General features: G+C 41.6%; 1 protein-coding gene across 1 annotated transcript; it reads right to left on the bottom strand.

The window, feature by feature from the left end:
* Positions 1-1289: 1289 nt before the first annotated feature.
* Positions 1290-22924, bottom strand: HACD1 (3-hydroxyacyl-CoA dehydratase 1). Its single transcript, XM_081227881.1, has 7 exons — positions 22475-22924; positions 12744-12861; positions 12538-12556; positions 12373-12461; positions 9655-9776; positions 4296-4474; positions 1290-1460 (listed from the first exon to the last, which is right to left on the bottom strand). Exons 1-7 carry the CDS (start codon positions 22729-22731, stop codon positions 1378-1380), a joined length of 867 nt encoding a protein of 288 aa, XP_081084007.1. The 5' UTR covers positions 22732-22924; the 3' UTR covers positions 1290-1377.
* Between the last annotated feature and the right edge of the window lie 1724 nt (positions 22925-24648).

Raw genomic sequence — 24648 nt, 5'->3', positions numbered from 1 at the left:
CCTTTTTAAAAATCAAGTTATCTAAAATGTAAGTTTGCAAAACTATTCTGCACTACAAATCTCCACATGAAATCATTTGAAAAGGAGGTAGTAACACAAAACAAGCAATTCTGAAAGGTGTAAAGTTACATGCTGATTGTAAATGCAAAGCATACAGAATAATTAAAGCCAAAATTACACCTACATATCTATAGCAGGCCAAAAGTTCCTTTTCTTTTAAAGTCACACATTTAATAGTGTCTCTAAAACAGGCCAGGAAAGCAGCATACCTTAATATAAGGGGGAAATTTTTTAAGGACATTTTTAAGAATTAAAACATTTTTAGAACTAAAGCATTATTAGATTATCTTCAGTGTATCTTTCTATTCAACCCGTGGACAGAAGCTTTACCATAAGATTTTTGCTATTCAATGGAATTCAGAATAAAATGAGTCTATTTCAGATCATACCCTAAAACTTTTTGTTACCTAAGTACCACAAAGGGATTGTCACAAGATGATTTTTTATTAGATGATTCCACGGTATAGAGTAGCCTTTTTCAGCCAGAGTTCTGAATATAACAGACACAGTGTTACCATCAGAGTCAATGTTATTATGTTGTTTTACAAGTGAGGCCAAGTATATACATACATTCTTTCTAATCCCTTAAAATCCTTACAATTGAAAAGCTTGACCTTGAGTAGTTAATTCAAATAAAAATAAACTTGCTTAAGAGTATAATTTCAGTGGCCTAAACATATTTCCAAAGAATATTTTCCAACTGTGACACCTACTTGAATATTTTGGGCTTTTTATATGACCTCTTTATCTAGATCAAAAGATTTACCACAGCAAACCATGTCTATGTTTCCAAAAATTGTTATTAATCAAAAATGCTACCTTATAACTTGAGAGAAATAGACCTTGGGTTCAAGAAATGCTAATACATTATTAACAGTTATTATAATTCTGAATTTAGTTTCATTTATAAATATCATGTAAATATCACTGGCAGGCATCATAATGTTAAATCATTAAGCTAATTTCTAAGTATTGATTTCAAAAGCTTTGAACATATGTTGCAAAAAAAAATTAGTAAAACTTATTTTTAGTTTAAAAACTAACAAAAGTTTTTTTTTTTCCAGGTAATACACCCAATTATTTTTTTTATGATCATCACCTACCCAGGAGTTGATAATAAATACTTGCATAGTTCTTGGAGAAAACGGACCTGGCACAATCTGAAGACAAATATTGGCAAATACCACGTGTCCCAAGTTATAGTTTAAGAAATAACACAATCTGCAATATTTCATGAAGCTGTTTATTCTTATTATTAAAACTTGGACTCAAGTAATCCTGGTTATTCTGGAAAAAGCACCTTGTTGTAGGGATCGTTTAATCATCCTTTTCGACAATCACCTCTCCGTGAAGCACCTTTCTTCTCTGACGTAACATATGAAAGTAGAGTTGTGGAAACACTTAATTGAAAAAAGAAAACAGAGAAGGTAAGCTATGATTGGAAATCTTTTATACTTGAAACCTCTTAAACATGGCGGGCTTTGAAAGCAAGCACATCATGTACAGTTGTACTACCCACCTAATAGTTACAGGGCTCAGGGTAAGCGAACAAATGGAGGGCCACATACCATATGCCTAAATATTTTAATGCCATCCACTGTCACTCTTTTCAGCAAACTTAAATATTTTGATAAATATATCTTCATAATGACCTGGAAGGCCATGTTTGAATTTAGAATTCTATAACTCTTCGGAACACCGTGCCAGAACAGTGCTGCACAAGGAAAGCTGCCCCACCTGGCCCCTTCTCTCCATTCCATCGGCTGTCCTATACCATGAGGGGTCTCATGGTGTGTGGATGTCCAAGGCCACACAGCCCAGCTGCATCCACCCCCCTCACAAACAGCTGCCCCCTGATCTCAGGGATGTGTACACAGGTAACGGTGCTATAACCCACAGGAGAACAGACTGGGGAAGAGAGCTATGCAGTCTAGGTGCATGCTCAGTGCCATCTGGGTTGCAAATTATATGGTCCCGGGTTTCCAGGATGTGATCTGAAGGAAGGGGGTCCTGTGTGGCGTGGTGACCAGCAGTGAGCCAGGACATGGCCCTCTATCTAAAACTGGGCCCAGAGCAAAAGTCCCTCTTGGCTGGGCATAAGGGTAGTCTGGTACACACACACAAATATATATGTATTAGGTCAGTTAGACAAATAGTCATCCACCCTGTCAAATTTGGAGAATTATTTTGAGCCAGTTTGAACCAGTACTTTAAATTATAGGGTAAATGTTGGTGCATGAACAAATTAACATCAGCTACAAACAATACAAGTATACAAATATCTCTGAAAATGATGAACAGAATAGCCAAAACTAATGAACCTAATGACAAAACAAGCTTTGAATATTTTGCTTAGGCAACTGTGGGTAACTACTTTTTGAACTTAGCTCAAATGGAGCCAAAATGCACAAAAGATTTTATTTTTTTATTTAGGTATCCAACCTTCATTAATGTAACCATCATATTATACCTAAGGGCCTAAATATACTCAGGCCATATAGACTTAAAGCTAACTGACCGATTTTTGCAAATACTTCTATAACACCTTGAGTAGTTTAGTAGAAGTACAGGCTTGAGTTCAAACCTTGATCTTATTTACTAGCTGAGCAATTTTTAAAGCAATTCACTTAACCTCTCTAATCTCTAATGGCCTCACTGATAAATGAGAACTGAAAAGACTTCTTTTGAGCACTAAGTGCTCAAAATGTACTTTTATACTTGTAATTAGCAAAGGATTTAATAAGCAAAGTATAATTAGTTGCTATTACTACTAATACTAATAATCAGGTGGAAAACACCCCCCTGGATGGCTGATCCTCCAGCAGGTGGGGCTCTCAGGTACCTGACATCCTCCTAAACTGAGAAGCAGCTACTGGCAAAGGCTGGTCTTCACAGGACACCTGAAAATGCACAGTCACAAGTTACTGGTTTGATGGTTTCAAACCATGATCTCTTGGGCCCTGGGTTTCCACAGAGATGCCTCAGTGGCTTTGAGGAAAAAAGGCAACCCAAGACCTGAACCTGTAATTATGAGAGGACAGGTCTGGCTCCGCTCCAGACCTCCAACATTCACTAGATGTTGCGCAAAGCAGGGGGAGAAACAAGTGTCATAGGCACACCATCCCCGAGCCCTCCTGAACTGGCCCTGGTGGATAATCGGAGGAGAGTCAGGCTGAGATGGGAGAAGATGAGGGGAACAAAATCACTATATGACCATCAAGGCAATTTTGATTTTGGAAAAGCTTAAAAGTTGGAGGTCCCAAGGAGGTGGCCAAATTTTATGTTCATCCTCTTTAGATGAAATATTTCATATTGCGTCAATGTCGATTTTAGATTCTATAAACATTTCTCATTTCTCTTTTCCCCCGCACTGACCCCAGAGTCTCTAACTTTATTGAGGAGGGGAAACAACAACTTTGCTTTATCTTCATATTTCCTCCTAGTGATTATCAAAATCTGACCTAAAAATATACCACTTTGTATTTAAATGAAATGAATAGAGTCTCAACAATTCATTGCAACTATTGAAAGGCGAGGAGAAATTAGTGGAAAGACTGAGTTATTCAAAATATTTAAAGAAAAGCAGCTTTTTAATTATTTTCTAGTACACAGGGCAACACACATAAGACTAACAAGTACTCCTGGATGATCTTTCCAAGTATGTGCTTAATGAATAGAAATGACTTCAGATTTTCTTGGATAAAATGTTCATGTTCAGATACATAATTCTAAATGCTTTCAAAGAGTTCATTGCAGGCTTTATCTTTTCTTTTTTTTTTTTTTTTGCAGGTCGCGGGCCTCTCGCGGTTGTGGCCTCTCCCGTTGCGGAGCACAGGCTCCGGACGCGCAGTCTCAGCGGCCATGGCTCACGGGCCCAGCCGCTCCGCAGCATGTGGGATCCTCCCAGACCGGGGCACGAACCCGTGTCCCCTGCATCAGCAGGCGGACTCCCAACCACTGCGCCACCAGGGAAGCCCCTATCTTTTCTTTAAAAACATAAATCATACTAAGCTTATTTTTAAGTGGTTTTGAGAAGGCAATCATTTGTGTGTTAATTTACTTACCTTTTTTTCTCACAACTCACTCTTCAGTTATTTCAAATTATGAATACATGTGGCACTGAACGGAGGTTTTGATGTATTTTTAAGACATTATTTGGCATTTTATGACATCTTTTGAAAAACTTTCACAGCATATGCTAAATCAAAGTATAATACTAATAGAGACATACTTACATGGTATATACGAGGCCATGGTTATAAGAAGAAAATAATAGTAGTCAAAAGAGACATTGTATTTATTGGGAAGTCTTATTGAGAGCATTCCTGTTTTCTTCACATATGGTAAGGCAGAGTATATTGTAAGAAGTTCACCAGCAACTCCAACAGGATATAAGATGATAAAAAAATTATATCTGGAGAAACAAAAACCTGACAATTATTTTCTAGAATAATTACTGGATTTTATATCATGATTCTTTTGCTACTACTTTATTTAAGCTTAAAAATTCTCCTTTCTATACATACTTATATTAACCTCACATAACAAGGTTAATTTTTTTCAGTTTAATCATTTGCTTATTAATTTTATTATCATCGTTTTTTTTTTCTTATAGTAGTTTCCATTTTAAGTGGCAAGATCTTAATAAAGTAAGAAGTCAACTTACTTTACAGGACTGAAATAACAATACATTTTAAAGTCAGTGACTGATTGATGCAGTTTTTTAAGTATGATAAAGTATACAAGTATTATAACTATTATAGTGTATTGTAAAGTAAATGTAAGCATTGTAAGGCATTGCAAAAGTAACTGCTTTGACACCTGGAATCATACTGATTTATTTTTCCCTGCAGCTAGTCATTTGTTGATCAAATGCTGTGTTTTTAAAAAAGACCAGTTAGGATCCTAATTTTATATCTAAATCTTGAAATTGCCAAAGTCCTTGTTTGGAGACATCTGGAAAACGCTTTGTGGTTACTAATTAAAAGAATGACTATCTTAGAAAACTGATAAAGCCACCTGAAGCATCTGTAACTACTAAGGAACATACTGTCTAAAACTGCTTTCATGACAAAACAAGGAAGACAGGTCGTTTCCTGAATCTGCACATTAAAGGAATAGTCAGCTTGCTTAAAAGAGAGCTGAGAGAGTTCTAGTCAAAATCCAAGTCACAGTTTGTTCATTTGGATTGCGGAGCATCCTCCAGCACAGAGTGGGCCCAGCATCACTTCCGCCTACAGTTAGAGGAACACTGCACAAGTGTCCACTGGTGGACCCGCAGGACAGCCTCAAGCGCCCAAGGTAATGACATTTCTTAAGAGTCTCCTTATTCCTATGTGCCAAGGATATGCAAGGACAAGAGAGGAGAGAGGGGGGCAGAATTATTTGTCAAAATAGATGAACTGGTAAAGAAAGAAAATGATCCTTCTACTGTCCCTCTGTGTCCCCTCCTTGCCTTGTGCATGCCACCTGCTTCCTCACCAGCCTTGTGTAGTTATGTGTGTATTATTTAAATCAATTTTTTCCAACCTCAATTTCCTACTTCAATTTAAAAGTACATAACTGAGCATTTTATATTCCCTTCTTAAGTAAGACATTCAAACCTCTTAAATTTTTTTTAAACTTTATGTGACTCTCAGATGATTTTGGGGGGGGTAAGATTGTTCTTTAACTAGAAAAAAATCACACTAAGTATAAACTAGGTTAAAGGCTTAAAGACGTGATTATTTTTAATGAAATGGGAAAAAATTACACCATTTATTTGACTTTACTTGCACTTTAAAAAGGCTCTATGTCACCAACTCTCTAAGTTCTGATGGCAGCATGACAGATTTAACTACCTATTCAGAAAGAGATATGATGTTTCCTTACAGATTCCTAATGGTCATCAAAAAATTTTTTGAAGGGACAGCATTTTTGAAATTAAAATGGAAATCAATATGAAAACATAACATTATGCATTTATCTATTCAGTGGGTTTTTCTGGGAACATGTCTGACAGATAAATAGAATCAAAATATATTCAAACCATCACAGTAGGGCAACTGTATAAATAAGCCATTTTTAAGCTTTACTTGAGAATAGTTTCAACACTGGAACATAAATATAAATGTTATTTTAGGTTATTTAACAGGGTTGGCAAATATATAGCTGGTTGGGATCTTTAAGATTTTTGACATGAAACATAATTATTCACGATTATGCTTAACTGACGTGATGTGTTATGTTAACATGTGCATTTCAAAGTTGAAAGATTTTATAGTAACCTGTTTAACATTAAGGCAATTGACAAAGGATTGCTAACAGCAATTTTAAACATGCAATGGTAGAGTTTGGAACTTTTCCAGAAATTCAAGACATGCAAATGCATTCTAAAAGGTGGGCAAAGCATTAAAGACCATTATCTCCCGCAAACAAATTTTATATACAGCAAATAAAAAGAGACTATATTATGAATTAGTATTTTCAAAGGTGCTAGACGTCTGAAAGACTGAGGTCATTCAAAATGGCATGAGATGCATTCTGGAATTAGAATCCAGCTACATTCCAAACTGCCAATCTTGCCAAACGCTTATAAACGGTAGTGCAACCTTCTTATGACAGACGAAACGTTTAAGCTCAAGCTATAATTTTGAAGTATTTTGTCATATTCAAAATGGTAAGCCACAAATATCTAAAAAAGAGCTAGAGAATATAAAAACGTTTGAAATGGTATATAGTATAATTAAGAGTGATAATCCTTTGTAGGGGGAATATAGACAATTTAAAAGGTTTTTATTCTTTTAGGTTATTTATATATACTAATTTATTATATTTGAACATGTATGAGTTATTAAAAAAGGAGTAATTACTTAATAAAAAGTGTTAGGTTTTTTGTATAAGGGGAGCAAAAACAACTCTGACATTAGTTATGAATTATCTTTATAAGCTAGCTATGGATTAATACAAATATCAGAGTTTTAAAAAATAATGGAAATGTGGACATTGCATTGTTTTTAATATCACAAAGCAGTGTTTATAGCATTAGAAAACTGGGAATAATCTAAATTCTAGCAATATAGAACTGAGTCAGTCATACTATGGAATATTATGCAGCATTAAGAGTTAGAGAGGGCTTCCCTGGTGGCGCAGTGGTTGAGAGTCCGCCTGCCGATGCAGGGGACACGAGTTAGTGCCCCAGTCCGGGAAGATCCCACATGCCGTGGTGGCGGCTGGGCCCGTGAGCCATGGCCGCTGAGCCTACGCGTCCGGAGCCTGTGCTCTGCAGCGGGAGAGGCCGCAGCAGTGAGAGGCCCGCGTACCGCAAAAAAAAAAAAAAAAAAAAAAAGAGTTAGAGAGCTAGATCTAAATGGACCTGTACTGATTTAAAAAAAAGATCTCCAATATATAAACAAAAATCAAGTATCACGTCACCCTATTTATGTTTTTAAAAACTCACATCTGTGTATTCACGTTGCTGTTACTAAGAAAAAGTCTGATGGTAAACTCCCAACTTTCTCTCTCCAAGGAAAGGGAGTGGGGCTCAGGTAGGAGTACAAACAGGAACTTTCCATGTTTATTCTATATATTAAAACTATTTGAGGGGCTTCCCTGGTGGCGCAGTGGTTGAGAGTCTGCCTGCCGATGCAGGGCACACGGGTTCGTGCCCCGGTCTGGGAAGATCCCACATGCCGCGGAGCAACTGGGCCCGTGAGCCAAAATTACTGAGCCTGCGCGTCTGGAGCCTGTGCTCCGCAACAAGAGAGGCCGCGATAGTGAGAGGCCCGCGCACTGCGATGAAGAGTGGCCCCCGCTCGCCACAACTAGAGAAAGCCCTCGCACAGAAACGAAGACCCAACACAGACAAAAATAAATAAAGCAAACTGTCAACAAGTAAAAATAAACACTATTAAAAAAAAAAACTATTTGAGATTTTTTCACAATGAAAGCATATTACTTTTGTAGCTTAATAAAAAATGTAACGAATGAAAATACTGTCGAATTCTTGTATTCTACCTATGTGGGATACCTATCTATCTATCTATCTACCCATCTTATCTATCTTATCTACCGTATCTATCTATCTATCTAATTTACCTATCTACATAGACATATATGGGATAGACGTTTCTTAACCCAACTGCCCCCCTGCATTTCTTACCACCTGGCATTTCTCACACCTGTTAGTTGTTGTATTTTCTGTCCCCTCCATCTTGAGAGGACAGAGATTTTGTTGCACTCACACCTGCACCTCAGGTACACAGCATATGTTATTGTTATTATTGTTATTTCGACTCTAAGTGCAACATGGAGAATGAAATGAACAAATCTATGCTGGTTTGTGATTTGTTCTCCAAAGGGCACAAATAAGTTGTTTTTATAATAACTTTGTAAAATACCAGCTGCTCAAAGAACACATACTTTAAAAAGGACACAACATCTTCTGCTTTGAAAACTGTTGCTTTGGGAGGGCTATGTTTAGAACCCTTGAAATATAAATTTTGTCCTCATAACAAATAATACAATTTCAAATAAGGGTGACTTGTTTGTTTGTTTGTTTGTTTGTTGATCTGGCCGTGCCATGCGGCATGTAGGATCTTAGTCCCCTGAGTTCCCTGACTGGGGATCGAACCTGTGCCCCCTGCAATGGAAGCAAGGAGTCTTAACCACTGGACCGCCAGGGAAGTCTCTAAGGGTGACTTTTTTTTTTTTTTTTTTTTTTTGCTGTACGCGGGCGTCTCACTGTTGTGGCCTCTCATGCTGCGGAGCACAGGCTCTGGACGCGCAGGCTCAGCGGCCATGGCTCACGGGCCCAGCCGCTCCGCGGCACGTGGGATCTTCCCGGACCGGGGCACGAACCCGTGTCCCCTGCATCGGCAGGCGGACTCTCAACCACTGCGCCACCAGGGAAGCCCTAAGGGTGACTTTTTAAAATGTCTGTCTCTGCTACTTTATACACACACAGAAAAGTTGACATTGTATATATAAGATACTAAAACTTGTGGATACTAGGTTGAATATTAAAGTAACTTAAATCAATAACTGATTGATGTAAGGGCCACTTTTAGCAAGAACAGTATGTATTTAATTCAATGAAAGTCTGTCGTGTTAAAATAATTTCTACGCACTGGAAGTTTCAAATAATTTCTTTAATATGCATTTTTGTTACTAAAGTTTGCCTATTTTAAAAGTTTATTTTTAGTGTTTTAGCTTATTTTTCTAACTTTGTTTTGTAGAATAAAAATTTTGTGAGCTGTCAAAAAAAATTTTAAGTCAATCAAAGAAAATGCCATATTTTTGGCCAAGAGTTGATTTAATGTAATTCCAAAGATGTATATTTTGCTTTCAAGGAAAAATGAATGACCGATTCAGAGGCTAAGGACACTAATGCAGTTTGTCTGGCGTTGCTTTCACTCAAGATATATGTTAATATGACTGTTGCCTGGTCATTAAATTAAGCCTTTAGAATGCAAGTTATAACACTGCTCATTTCAAAAACAGCAGCCTCCTGGCAACACAGGGCTAAGACACATTTTAATTCTCTGTGTTAGCTCAGCACACAAAACACGCATGTGCAGGACCGAGAGCCACTAAACTGCAAGACATCGTCGCCACCTGGCCCATTTAACGAAGTATGGCAACTGGTCGAGAAGACTGAACGTGTAGAAGGAATAGCGAGTGATCTCTGTCACCGTCCACGCGACCAGAAAAAGCACCACACTCTCCTCATTCTGGATCTGCAGAATTACAGGGAAAGCCACAGTGTTGTTGAACCTTGAACTTCTTTCTCCACGAAGGTATTTTCTGTTTATTATTTAGTATGTGCCTTTTATTATAACGGAGAGCTAGGGTTACACAGATGCAATACAGAAAACGCAAGGCAGTCACCATTAATAAGTCTTTGCAAACACGCGATTTAAATGTGCTCTAAGCACAGGAATGGTCAAATTTCTATTGGGTTCTCTGTGTCACCCTTCACTCCAGCCAACAACTCAACCATCCCAGGACAACATCAGCCCCTCAAAACCAGCCTGGGAACAATCTGACCCTTGGACTTTCTGCTGGTCGTCAAATCGCACCCATCCTACTGCGGCACTAACTCCCGACTCGGCCCACTCGCTGCAGCCCTGCTACCATGGTGTCAGTTGAGGACCTGATCACCTCTCGTGCAGAACGCTGTCACAGCCCCCTACGCAGTCTCCACGTCAGAGGTGGACGTTTTCCCTTAAAAGCAAAACACAGAAGCAAACCAACAGAAACAAAATTGGAAGGTGCTAGTCCCGGGATTCAAAAGCTTCATGGCTTCCCCACTGCTTAACAGGAGGAAAGGGTAAAACCCTCCCACCTGAGCGAGCATGGTGTTCAAGGATCTTTACAGCTGCAGCTCAGAAATCTCGACTTCTTGTGCAACGACTCAACCCCACCCCCAGCTCTCTCTGGGGACACAAAACTTTGTATTATTTCCAGAATATGCTCTGAATGTGTCTTAACACACGCCATTCCCTCTAATTATCAATACAGTGCTCCTCCCTTTTCATTTCTTATAAATTTATTTATTTATTTTTGGCTGCGTTGGGTCTTCGTTGCGGTGCGCGGGCTTCTCATCGCGGTGGCCTCTCTCATTGCAGAGCACAGGCTCTAGGTGTGCGGGCTTTCAGTAGTTGTGGCCTGCGGGCTCCAGAGTGCAGGCTCAGTAGTTGTGGCCCGCGGGCTCAGTAGTTGTGGCCCACGGGCTCCAGAGCGCAGGCTCAGTAGTTGTGGCGCACGGGCTTAGTTGCTCCGCGGCATGTGGGATCCTCCCAGACCAGGGCTCGAACCCGTGTCCCCTGCATTGGCAGGCGGATTCTTAACCACTGCGCCACCAGGGAAGTCCCTGAATGCTCCTTCCTTTATCAATACTTCCCATGGAAAACCCTTTCTCACCTTTAAGATCCAGCTAACCTCCACGGCCTCTGGAAAACTTGTCCCAAACCCCTCCTCTCACCCTGAGCAGTTACGTGCTCCCCGCTTCCTTGTTCTCACAGTACTGTATTCATGTCTGTATTATAACACTTGCCAATTTCTATCAGGATTTGTCTGCCAAACTCTTGTATATCTACAGCACTCAGCTGATACACTCCTTCCTCGGGGAAGCCTTCCTTCACTCCCTAAGTCAGGCCAAGTCTGCCGGTTACTGCGATCCACACTGGCCTCTTGTTTCAAAGCACTAACACTAGTATAATCAAACAATTATTTCTGCAACAATTTGTGTACCATCTCTCCCAATTCCAGGCTCCATGAGGTGGGAACCATATGTGTATTATAAATAGCCAGATTCCCGGCACGGTGTCAGGAACAGAATACACGTGTAATTCATACTTGTTGAATGATTCAACATCTGTAGGGCTGCCCCCTACTCCCCAATGGTCAGTACCCCTGACAGCTGAGACTGACTTATTCATTTCTGTAAATCCCGAAGTAAGCACAGTGCCAGGGGTATAGAATGCACTCAATACATGCTGGGTGAATTAATTAAAGATGGGTGGAAAGATGCCCATGGGATACGACTGTTGGAGAAGATTAAATAGTAAAATCAAGGAAGAGATTTTCTGTAGGATAAAAAAGAGGCAGAAGGGATAAATTGGAAGACTGGGATGGATACATTCATACCACTATATATAAAATAGATAACTAATAAGGATCTACTGTATAGCACAGGGAACTCTACCCAATACTCTGTAATGGCCTATATGGGAAAAGAATCTTTAAAAAAAGAGTGGATAGGGACTTCCCTGTTGGTGCAGTGGTTAAGAATTGCCTGCCAATGCAAGGCGCACGGGTTGCAGCCCTGGTCCGGGAAGATCCCACATGCCACAGAGCAACTAAGCCCGTGTGCCACAACTACTGAGCCTGCGCTCTAGAGCCTGCGAGCCACAACTACTGAGCCCATGCACCACAACTACTGAAGCCTGCGCTTCTAGAGCCCGTGCTCCGCAACAAGAGAAGCCACTGCAATGAGAAGCCCGTGCACCACAACAAAGAGTAGCCCCCGCTCGCCCCAACTAGAGAAAGCCCGCGCACAGCAACGAAGACCCAACGCAGCCTAAAATAAATTTTTTTTTAAATTGGAAAACCCCAATTTCTATGGCTATAAAAATGCCAATTTTTGGTTTTGCTGGTGTTTCAAAGCCATTCTATGAACGCACTAAGTCAATGTACAATCACACTTACATCCAAACCCAACCTTTCTTTGGCCAAGGGTTCTGCTTCCTGAAATACAGTTAATATTTTGGATTCCTATTAATAAGAAAGCTTTCCTGCAGGCTCAAGTAGACGAAGTGTTGTGTCACTTACTGGTTTTATACTGTGAGTAACGAGCCACACCATAAAGATTCTTGAACTCACTTGGACCCCAGCCACAAGCACAGAAGTAGGTACAATTCCTTAAAGAAAAAAACAAGTCAACCACTGCCCTAAATGCAATCTATGCCAAACATGAAAATTAAATAAAAAACTCACCAATTAAACAGTGGACTATCTGTAAGCAAACACACACAAAAATCACATGTCAATAGCATACAACATAAAATAAATTCCTGTCATCGTTGGGTTTAAATGCATCTGTAGGGAGTAAATAATCAGCAAAATAAGACTGATTTTGCTCAACTGATATATTTTCAAATAAATATGGCAGTGATAGAAAAACAGCGTCGTTGAAAACTTACCTCAAGCAAGGCAAATGTCTGGAAAAATTTAAGTGTCTTCTGAATACTTTTATATAAACCTTTGTGTGTTCCTTTTTCCATATAAAAACGTACCATGGCAATAGCTAGTACCAGCCACCTAGAGAAAATAAAAGCATTTTATAAAATTCTATCACAACGAATTCCACTGAATCCTGTAAAGAAATGCCATAATTTATACAGTAATAACATGTATGTGTTATTATGTTCTCAGTTCATTATTCTATTTTTAAAACCCACAGGAAGAAATGACGAACATTGTTTTTACATTGACTCTTCAAGGGAATAAAGAGAACATATTCGAGATCAACTACATACAAATGTCAAACAATTTGCATTGTATTTTTGGTCTCAGCAGATAAACTGACGGACTGAAGGAATAGGTTTCTGTACCAAAAATGAAATTATTATAAAGCATTTAATAATTATATAAAAATTTGAGGTAAAAAGCTGTGTGTGTATGAATATTTTATACAAATATATAGTATATATTTATATGTAATTATAGGTAAAAAAATGAATAAGAATAAATGAATTCTTATTCATTTATAGGTAAATGAATAAGAATCATTAATTAACATTTTTATAATTTTCTCTAAATAAAAACAATTGTGGTGCCACAGAAGGGACACACATAGAAGGTCAGACATAAGCCTGCTTTTAAACAGTGTGTTTTAAAACTAGTGGTTACCAAGGGGGAGAGAGCAGGGGGGAGGGGCAAGACAGGAGTAGGGGGTTAAGAGATACAAACTAGTATGTATAAAACAAATAAGCAACTAGGATATATTGTACAGCACAGGGAAATATAGCCATTGTTTCCTAGTAACTTCAAATAGAGTATATTCTATAAAAATACTGAATCTCTGTGTTGCACACCTGAATCAACTATACTTCAACTGAAAAAGAAGTTTGTCTTCGAAAAAGAAAACATACATATGCCCCCTCCCCCCTTTTAACTTACACTTGTACATTAAATATAGTTGCTGCGAATTAATGGCACTTAAAAATACAAGCTACACCTGGGGAGACCAGCTTTGTCACCCGGGTACTCAACCTCCAAGAGTCACTGATGAGAGGTAATTTTTTTTTCCAGTTTCCATTGCAATTACAAAAGCACTCTGAAGTTTTAAAAAGTTGCATCACCTGTAACTTTTAAAAATCCTTAATAATACACCCATGGAAATGAATAGCTACCCCAGGCTTTTGAAAACAGTGGTCTCCAAAGTGTCTAGTTAAATGGATTTATGAACTATAAAATTTATAATAATTTTATACAGTTTTAACTTTTTGTCTTCCCGGTACGCGGGCCTCTCACTGTTGTGGCCTCTCCCGTTGCGGAGCACAGGCTCCGGACGCGCAGGCTCAGCGGCCCTGGCTCACGGGCCCAGCCGCTCTGCGGCACGTGGGATCTTCCTGGACCGGGGCACGAACCCGTGTGCCCTGCATCGGCAGGCGGACTCTCAACCACTGCGCCACCAGGGAAGCCCTTAACTTTGTAATTAAAGAGCACTCAATAAAATAGACAAATGGCTTAAAGGTGCCTGCAAAGAAACGACCGACTGAGTGGGGTGAAAATGCAGACTCAGTCAAACAGCAAGAAAATGGCAGAAAGGCACTTCAGCCCCGGGAATCTCCTCCTCAGCACACAATGAGGTTAAAAACAATGACCTTTAGTGAGATATGACAAGAAGTCAGGCAAGTGCTGGAAACTATCACAAAGACCTTTGAAATGTAGAAGTATGAAGGATAATAACAACGATGATAATGATAAGTACACTTTCAGAGTGCTTTCAGTGTTCCAGACACTGTCTTATATGCATATTTAATATATTAACATTTTATCCTCACAATAACCCCAATAATAGCGACTCCTACTATCCTATTTCACTGCTGTGGAAATAGGCAGAAAGGGCCCTATAGCCAGTCAGCTGGGACCTCAACTCACCACTCATCTCACAGTCTTTGCTCTTGAACTACTCTGCTGTACTGGTCTGGCTCTAAGCATATACTGTGCCTTGGGAGATTAGCTAATCATAATAATTCATGTATTTAGGGCTTCCCTGGTGGCGCAGTGGTTGAGAGTCCGCCTGCCGATGCAGGGGACACGGGTTCGTGCCCCGGTCCGGGAAGATCCCACATGCCGCAGAGCGGCTGGGCCCGTGAGCCATGGCCGTTGAGCCTGCGCGTCCGGAGCCTGTGCCCCGCAATGGGAGAGGCCACAACAGTGAGAGGCCCGCGTACCGCAAAAAAAAAAAAATAAATAAAATAATAATAATAATTCATGTATTTAAATTATAAGTAATTTTTAAAGTTATACAGAATGTTATGCTCAAATATCTTAACTGATAGTAGTACGCTATCAAGAAAGTTTGAAAGCCACTGTTTTATACGAAACAATCACCGTGCAGAGATACCTTATGACCTACCCTAAGGCTCAGAGTAAGTAAGTTAACGGTGGAGGTCTCCTAACCCTCACTGCTCTTCGCTTTCTACTGCACCATGGCTTTTATTGGATTCACCTCACGGTTCCATCCCGCATTAGAGCCAACACTCAACCCTGTGCTGGGCTAATCTGAGTGCGCTAATCTGGATAATGTTTTAGGTACCTTCCAGGTTTAAAATGTTCTGATTTCATTATCCTCAATTCCAAGTCCTTACACTACTTCTAACAAGAAAACAAAAAGCTTAATGTTTTCATTCACATTTTCCCATATACTTGTCTTTTCTTTTAGCCAAATCCAAATCAGATTTTTACCAAAGACCGATTTAAGAGCTAACTGTTAACCTACCAAAGAATTCATCAAAAGATTAATTTAGATGGCAAGTTTTCTACATTTTTAAAGGCATGATATAAAACTCCATGCATTTTAACAGTATAACAAATTTTACTGTTGTCCCATAGGTGGCAGTATTGTACCAACTAGTACAGTAAAACAATACTATGACCACTAAGCTGTTGGAAATAAAAGAAACTAACACTCTGGGGTTAGAAAGGACCATGGAACTATCTATGCTAACCTCTCATCTGTTTTTTGGTAAATATGGCCAGGAACTCATCTGAACTAACCCGTGCTCACTTCCTAAGTCCCCCCCCCGCCCCAATCACAAAGGGTGAGAATCAAAGTCTCTCTTGAGGGCCCTACATTCAGCTAACGTTGGGCTTCCTATATCCGTCAGTTTAGTAACTGTAATTTGAAAAATTTCCCAAAGCAACCGGAGTGTCTACAATTAGGAATTCTTTTTTGGACAGTTTTTTTTTTTTAAATATGCCAGAGCTAATGATTGCCTAAATATGAACCCAAATAGACACTTTCAGTCCTTGACAAAATACTCTTTGGAAAATATAAACATGTGTTCCACATGTAGAAGGTTTCTTACTTGCTTAATTCATTTATTTGTTCATTCTCAGGATCAATACCGGACAGGTACTGTGCTAGGTGCGCGGGAATTAGGGATAAACAGGACATAGCTCTGGTCTCAAGGAAATCTTAAGTTACTAAGTGGAGACAGAACACTGCAGCAATGAAAGAGATGCGGCATAACCTCCTAAACACCTTCTAACACTCACTAAATGCCTTCTTCTCATGCCACTATGGCTACAATTACCCTGAAAAATCTTATTGAAGGTGGAGCTCTTTCTTCTAGCTGCCTTCTGGTGCTTCTTTTTCTCCTCAGATTTCTTGGAGACCACCTGCTTTTTGAAGAGCTTGGTTATCTACACCTATACTCCTTTTTTTTCTTAATTTCAACACTGCTTTAAAAAGTTTTTTACAAACAACTTCAAACATATACAAAGGTATAGAGAATGAGTGGTACGATGAACCCCCATTTGCCCACTGCCCTGTTTCAACCAGTATCATCTTATTAACAATCCTGTTTCATCCCAACCTCTATTCACTTCTTTCCCCACAAGCCTTCCTCCCTGATTATTGTGAATCAAATCTCATACATCCTATAATATGATTCATAAATGCTTAATTATGTATCTCTAAAAGGTTTATTTTTCATAAACAACCAAAACACCACTATCCCACATGAAGAATTGAACAATAACTTCTTCAATCACAAAACTTAGAGTCAAGATACAAATGTCCTTAACTGTCTTGTAATTTTTTAAAATCATGATTGAAATAAGATTCATACATTGCAATTAGTTGCTATGTGTTTTATGACTCTTTTAAATCTATAGGTTTCACCTCTTTCCATCCATCCTCATCTCTCCTCCCCTCTTTCTCGTGAAATTTATCTGTTGAAGACCCTGAGTGGTTCCTGCAGAGTTACCCTCAGTCTGGGTTTTGCTAACTGGATACCCCCATGTCATTTATTATGTTCTTCTGGCCCCTATATTTCCTGTGAGTTTGTAGTTAGTTCTAAAGGACTGATCAGACAGATTCACGTTCAAGGTTAATTTCTCCCTTGTGTTGTGTACTTCCCCAGGGAGCCCCAAGTTTCTGGCTGTCCCTCTTCTTTGTGATGTTAGCGCTGATGATCATTGTCCAGATCCATTATTTCGGCAGTTACTGAGAAATGATGATGTTCTGATTTTATCGCTTCTTCTTTAAACCTCCTTCAAAGTAATCATTTGGAGGCTTGTACCGGAGATGATCTCTGACGTTCATACAATCCATACTTGCGTGTGGTGTTCACTGACAACTCTAAACTTCCTTTCATAGACTACATGCAGACTCATTTAGTAGCCAACACGTGTTTCAATTTATCACACATAAGGCTCTCATGCCAACAGAGTTAAGCTGAAAGGTTCATAAAAGAAAAAAAACCAGATAAACTGGACTTCGGTAAGATTAGGACCTTTTGGACCTTCTGCTCTTTGAGAGACATTGTGAAGAGAATGAAAAAGCAAGCCATACCTGATAGAAAATATTTACAAATCACATATCTGATAAAGGATTTGTATCCAGACTATATAAAGAACTTTCAAAATTCAATAGCTGAAAATCAAACAACAAACCCATTAAAAATGGGCAAAAGATTTAAACAGACCTTATACCACAAAAAGGTACACAACTGGTAAGTAAACCCATGAAAAGATGCTCAGGGTCATTAGTCACTAGGGAAATGCAAATTAAAATCACAGTAACACAATACACCACTTAGAAGGTATAAAATTATGACAACTGACCACACCAAGTGCCGATGAGGATGTGTGGCAACCGGAAAGCTCATTCACTGCCCGTGGGGATGTACTGCACAACCACTCTGAAAAAAACAGTTTGGCAGTTTCATAAGAAATCAGCAATGTGACTACCCTGTGCCCCAGCCATTCTACTCATAGGTATTTACCCAAGGACAATGAAAGCATGTGTCCACACAAGACCTGCATACAAATGCTCACCATGTCATCTGTCATAGCCCCAAACTGCAAAGAACCCAAATGTCCTTCCACAGATGAAGGATAAACAAGTTGTGGTAGGTTCATACCTGGATCCACCTACCTCGGGAATCAAATATATGTCTATTACTCAACACTTCAAGAAACGTACGTGCCTGAACCTTGGGTTTGGTGATCTGCTAATGCAGACTACGTACACTGTGAGGGTATCTTAAATAGTTTCTGCATGACGTGCATTTTTAAATTCACCACTAGGGGTAGGAATTATCCTTTCTAAACACCCACTGTGTGTCCAGCACCCTGCCGACCACTTCAGAGCCACTATTTCTTAATTCCTTGTAATAATCTAGCAAAGTAGTTGTTTTGCTCCCTTGACAGATGAGAAAACCCAGGGTCAGAGAGGTTATGGAACTTTCCTGAGGTCACCCAGCTAAAAAGGAGTGAAAACATAACCTTCAATGAACACCTTCCTGTACTGTTTACAGGTTAAAATCCAAGCATGTTAGCGAGGTATGTAAGGCCTGTGCAGTGAGCCAGGCTCCCCATCCATCTTCCTTTCCCAGCCTACACTGCAGGCCCGCTTGTTGTCACCCCAACCGCATGTCAGCATGAGTTGTTCCCTAACTCCTGCTCTTTCCTCATCCCTGCCGCTCAGCTGGAATGCGATGGTCCCAGCCACCCCCCACCCCGCACCAAAGCTTTCTCTGATCCTCCCTACCTGTCTGACTTGACACCTCTGCGGAACACTTACTTCATCCTGTCTTTTATTGCAATCTACAAATGCCCCAGGTAGCACTTCTACAAGGACAGGGCCTAAAATATTTAGCTCTTGTCTCTCACTTGACCTAGGATAATGCACTAACACATGCGAGCTTCAAAAGTGTTTGTAGCAAAGCAAAAAAATAAAAAGAGAGAGAGAGAGAGAGAGAGAAATGCTCACTTTCCTAGTCAAGCATCTGTTGTGAGCAAGTACAATAAAAATCCTCACATCCTTTAAATTACATTATTACTTAATTAAATTAATTACATCCTGTAGTTCTACTCCAGGAATTCATCCTAAACAACTAATTCAAGAGAAACAAATTAAAGCAAAACATCATTAGAGGCATGGTTTAGTCCATTACTGTACCTTAACTCTATTCCCTCTTATGTTACCATGAAAGAGTGTAATTATGAAAACTACATAGAAATATTTGGTGAAACAGTGAGTGAAAACAGAATATCCTACACAGCAGATACTGTTAACTACAATACCCTATCATGTGCATTCATTCACTCAACAAATATTTCTTGAGTGCTTCACGGAGCTGACACTGTTACAGGATGACGCAGACAATAAGCAACAGGACAAATCAGTAAAATTCATTGTACAGTTATACGGTAATAAGTACGATAGAGAAAAATTAAGCAGGCAACGGGGATAAGGAGTGTTTGTGTGCGGTTGCTATTTGAATGAAGATAGCCACGAAGGCCTCCCTGAGAATGGAGATTTGAGTAAAACTCTGAAGGAAGTAACTCACATGAGCGATAACAAGGAAAAAGGAAAGGCCGTGCTAAGCTTACAGAATCAGGCAAGTTCTTTTCTACATTTATGTAAAATTTTATTTCTTAAATATTATTTTGATTGTTTTCAAAACTATTACAAAAAAATTAATAAACCCTCCAAAGTTCTGCTAAAAGAGAAAAACAGAACAAGCAAATGAACAAAAAGAACCTTTGCATTAGCAGATGTAAACTAGTATATATAGAGGATGGATAAACAACAGGGTCCTACTGTGTAGCACAGGGAACTCTATTCAATACCCTGTGATAAACCGTCATGGAAAAGAGTATAAAAAGACAACGTCTATATGTGCATAACTGAGTCACTTTGCTGTACAGCAGAGATTCGCACAACATTGGAAATCAACTCTACTTCAATACACACACAAAAAAGTTGCTAAGAGAGTGAATCTTAAATGTTTTTATTCCCAAAATAAACATGGTAACTATGGGAAGTGATGTGTTAACTAATCTTATGGTGCAAATCATTTTGCAATACATACGTATACCAAATAATCACACTGTACACCTTAAACTTACAGTGTTCCATGTCAATTACAACTCAGTAAGGCTGGGGGGGGGGAAGCGAAAAGAAAACCAACACCAAAGAGCCTCTTGCTATCCAAACCACTAAATGCACACGCGTGTGTCCCGCTTCCAACACCACAACTTCACCAACTCGTTCACCCCTCTGCCCCAACCGTCCAATTAAATCGGGAGGCTTTCCTGCATCTCATGCCTATTTCCAGGATTAATCTCACTTGGAATATCTACCCTCTACATATGCAAATCCTATCCCTTCTTCAAACCTCAACGCCTTTAGAAAGCCTCCAAAGAGTTAATTATATGGATTATTCCATTTCCGTTCCCCTTGCCTTTAAACAGAGATAAGAATGGCAAGGGACCTTCTCAACATAGGCAGGGAGACAAACAAGTTTTGGGGAAGCAGTCATTTGCTGAGCCAGGGAGGAAGGTTAGGAATGAAGTGTGAGAACACAGCTGAGAGAACATTTAATTCTGCTTCAGGTCGGGTAAGAGACCCAGAAAACTTCAGAGGTGTCTTGGCTAGAAGTCACAGCAGAAACACGGGGATTATTACCCAAAGGATGAACAGCCTGAGCAAAAATGGAGAGAGCCATGAAAATAAAACTGCATGGTGTTTGAGGGCACAGTGAGTTACAGGAGATTTCAAAAGCAATAAAACTGGAACGAGGAAATCAGGGAGATATTGCAAAGGGCCTTGAACGACAGACAGCCTAAATCCCTTCCACAACAGTGGAGGCAATGGGGGGGGGGGTCACCGAAGGCTTTAAACTGGAGTTATGCACTGACTTTCATTTTTTGAAAAGGTAACTCGGCCTTCAAAAGGGAGAGTGGCCTGGAAAGGAAAGGGACAAGACCAGTTAATAAATGGTAGGCGTCCCCGAAGTGTTTATTAACTGGATGAGACCAGCACAGAGGAGAGAGGATATTTTCAGCCTCCAGGGTATCTAAAGGCTGCAGCACACAGTGGGTACTCCATTGTTCTCCAGTAGTTTTGACTCTATTAGTTTTCCCTTTCAAGATTATAAAATTTAGTAAAGTGGAAAGAAGTAGCACGGCTCTGGACTCAGACTGTGCCGAAATCCAAGTCTGACACTTGCTGGTTTTGGGAACTTGAGCAAGTTACTTCACCTATTTGTGCCTCCGTTTCCTAGTCTATCAAATGTAATATAAGGCACCCCTCACAGGACTGCAGAGGACCAGAAATGACATACTACACCTAGAGTGACCGACACAGTGCCTAGCGCACAGTGAATCCTCAATAGATACCAATATTTTCATTAACTGTATTTAGTATTAAGCACATTAAGTACTCAGTACTGTGTCAAATCATTTATTAAATCTTTATCAATCACATTTTTCTATAAGCCCTAGAGAAAGTTAAAGGTATTAAACGTTTCACCAGATTTGTATAGATTAATAATACTTCATGTGATAACGGGAAAATAACTTTTTTAAACGGCAATGCCATTGAGAAACGCAAGAGCATTTTCCCAGCCGGTTTTGAAAAGCGGTCGACTCAAGTCACTGTGACAGCTCTTTGCAGAGAGACAGTCATTGTGTAACCTTAACTTGTAAGTCGTACTCAAAGCCACAAATAAAAGTACAGGGTATCAGTCATGGAGCCAACAAGATGCTGGACACGAGTGCTATGCTCCGATCCGGCAGGGTTTTTTGAAAACCGTCCCAAGTAAGAAGCTCTCGGGAGCACTATTACTTAAAAAACAAAACAAAACAACAACAGCAAAAAAACCCGTAGCGACACGAACAGTTAGGTACACTCTGCCCAGCCATCGGCTGCACGAGGACATGCACTCCAGGGGCCGGCGGCCGAGGACGCGGGTCTGGGCCCCCAGCCGGACGGCTCCGGGCTCCGGAGTGGCGGGACCCCGGCGTTTCTCCAGCTGCAGCAGCAGCGGCGCCCGCGGCGGCCGGGCCTGAGCCGCCTCCCCAGCGGGGCGGCCCCGCATTCCTGCCCGGGTCTATACTTAACCTCCGGCCCGCGCCCCGCGGCCGCCGCGCACGCCGTGCACCGTATTAGGCAATGCCCAGCGAGCAGGGCCACGGCGCCCCTGCCCCCCCGACCACGCTCCATTCAAGCCCGGCGGCGGCGGCAACGCCCCTCCCCCACGGCCTCCGCGCGCCCCCTCCCCGCGCCGCGCGCCGCCCCGGCGCCGCGACCACCCCGCCCCCGGGCGCGCCCCCCGGCCCGCCGGCGCCCGGAGCGCGGAACGCCTAGGGGCGGCGGCGCGGGCAGGGCCCCTCAGGGCGCACGTACCCCGCGGTCATGGCGATGTTGTAGAAGGTGAGCCAGGCGGTGGCCAGCAAGCCCCGGCGCCTCCTCTTGCCCGCGGTCTCCCTCTCCTCGCCAGCCTCCGAGGCGCCGCCGTTGGTGCCGTCCTCCTCGCTGGACGCCATGGTGGCCGCGCAGCCGGGGGACGTGGACGAGAGGGCCAGGGGAGCGGGAGGGGGCTCGGCAGAGCGCGCCGTTGAAGCGCCGCCGCCCGCCGCCGCCGCCTCCGTCAGGCGCCCCATCTGCCGCGCGCAGGAGCCTCGGCGCCACCAGCCCGGCCGCCCGCAGGGGGAGGAGAGGGCGTCCCGGGCCACCGCCCCGCCCCCGGCCCGCAGGAGCGCGCGCCGCGCGCCGACCCGGCCGCCGGTCCGGGGCTCGGGGGCGCGCGGGGGTCCCGGGAGCCCCTGGGTGCGAGCTCTGGGTGCGAGCTCAAGCTCTGCTCCCGGGGAAACCCATCCGCCTCGCCAGCTGGGGGAGCCTCCTCTTGGAGACGGCCGGAGCGTCTCGGCGCAGACGACGGGTGCCTTGCTTGTTAGTGCCTTGAGCCAAAACGCACCTGGACTTGGCGTGGCCCTGCCCCGCCCAGACTTCTGTAAGATTGTTTCTGGAGGTGGACAGAGGCCCTGGGATCCTCCCGCCAAAGACTCATTCTTCAGAGCTTCTGGGGAGGAAGCGCCCACTTTTCACCCTGTTTAACTTTTCACAGCCAGTGGAGCAGGCATGGGGCGGGGGGTGGAATAGGAGTGCCCCACCTGCGTGGATTCCACTGGAGCCAGTGTTCCGTGGGCGTTCATTGCGCTGCAGCGCGGGATGCTGGATGTTAGAGGGAAACTGGAGGAAATAGGACGTGACAAGATACCAAAGGAGAAAAGTTTGCGCAGACAGAGGCAACCTACGGATGGAAAGCTAGCAAGAGCCCTTCCCTCAAGAAACGTAGTATCCCACTGTTATAAACTCTGTGTCTCCTTTTTTAAAAATCTTCTTCCAGACACACATGCTTTCTCCTAACAGTTCTTTTCTTTTTCCCCTTAAAGCACACAGTTAAGAAGGCAGGCTCTGGAGTCAGATGACTGGAATTCAAGCCCCATATTCCAGGCTCCACCAGTCTTATTAGCTGTGTGAACTCGGGCAACTAAATCTCTCTATGCCTCGATTTCCTCAGTGGGAATAATTTTAAAACCTACCTCGTGGGGTTGTTGTGAGATTTAAGTGAAATCATCCATGTAAACCACTTACAGGCCTGAAACAGTCTGAGTCACCCCAAATCAGTGTGTGAGCGCCATTCGGGCAACTCGGATCTCTGGTGATCCAGTGAAAGAAATTCTGCGCGGAACAAGGGAAGCGATCTACTTGTTAGGTCGTCCTCCGGGAACCTGAGCCTGGCCCTGGGCTGGAGACCACCCCCGAAAGACCACAGAGACGAAAGATGGACCTGGTCCACGCGGATCCTGATCTGGGCTCTGGGCACCTCCCCCAGACGGCACTACCAGCCTGATCTGAGAAACTTAGATAATTTTGAGGAGTATATTAACAATGGGAGATGGGGAAGTCTGAGGTGTGCCTGGGGAAGGAATACTGGCTGAAAACTGTTCAAATTTCATGGAAACTAAAACAGTAGTTCTGTTTTTAAAGGCTTTTACATTGGAAAAAGAAGTACAAGTATTTGCAAGTGACAGCATTGTGTTATTAGAAAAGCCTAATGAATCCACAAAAAGCTACTGGAACTAGTTGCAGGATACAAGGCCAATGTAACAAAAAATCAATCCTTTCATACATTCTAGAAATGAACAACTGGAAATTGAAATTTAGAGTAAAACTATCTAATGCTTATCAGCATCCCAAACCATGAAATATAGAGGGATAAATTTAACAAAACGTGCAAGACCTGTACACTGAACACTATAAATCACTGTCAAGAGAAAGTGAAGACCTAAGTAAATAGCTATTCTATGTTCGTGAATTGGAAGAGACTCAAGTTGTTCAACTGTCCGTTCTCTCCAAATCCCAGCAGAACAGTTTTTAAGTTGACAAGATAACTCTAAAATTGATACAGAAATGTGTAGTAAGAACGAAGTTGGGACACATACATATCTGTTTTCAACAGTATAAAACTATAGTTTACAGGACAGTGGGGTAGACATAAGGATAGACATATAGAT

Source organism: Mesoplodon bidens, assembly GCF_964165515.1.
Source record: "Mesoplodon bidens genome assembly, chromosome: 3".
Taxonomy (NCBI): domain Eukaryota; kingdom Metazoa; phylum Chordata; class Mammalia; order Artiodactyla; family Ziphiidae; genus Mesoplodon; species Mesoplodon bidens.
This window is presented reverse-complemented; position numbering and strand designations above follow the sequence as displayed.

Bases quoted from the DNA above. Each gene is read 5' to 3' on its own strand.
- HACD1 (XM_081227881.1), bottom strand. From the start codon at position 22,731: ATGGGGCGCCTGACGGAGGCGGCGGCGGCGGGCGGCGGCGCTTCAACG. The intron at 12,862-22,474 runs GTACGTGCGCCC...TATTTTCTCTAG, and splicing joins AACATCGCCATGACCGCGGG to GTGGCTGGTACTAGCTATTG. The intron at 4,475-9,654 runs GTGGCGACGATG...TTGTTTCTCCAG, and splicing joins TACTTCGTTAAATGGGCCAG to ATATAATTTTTTTATCATCT.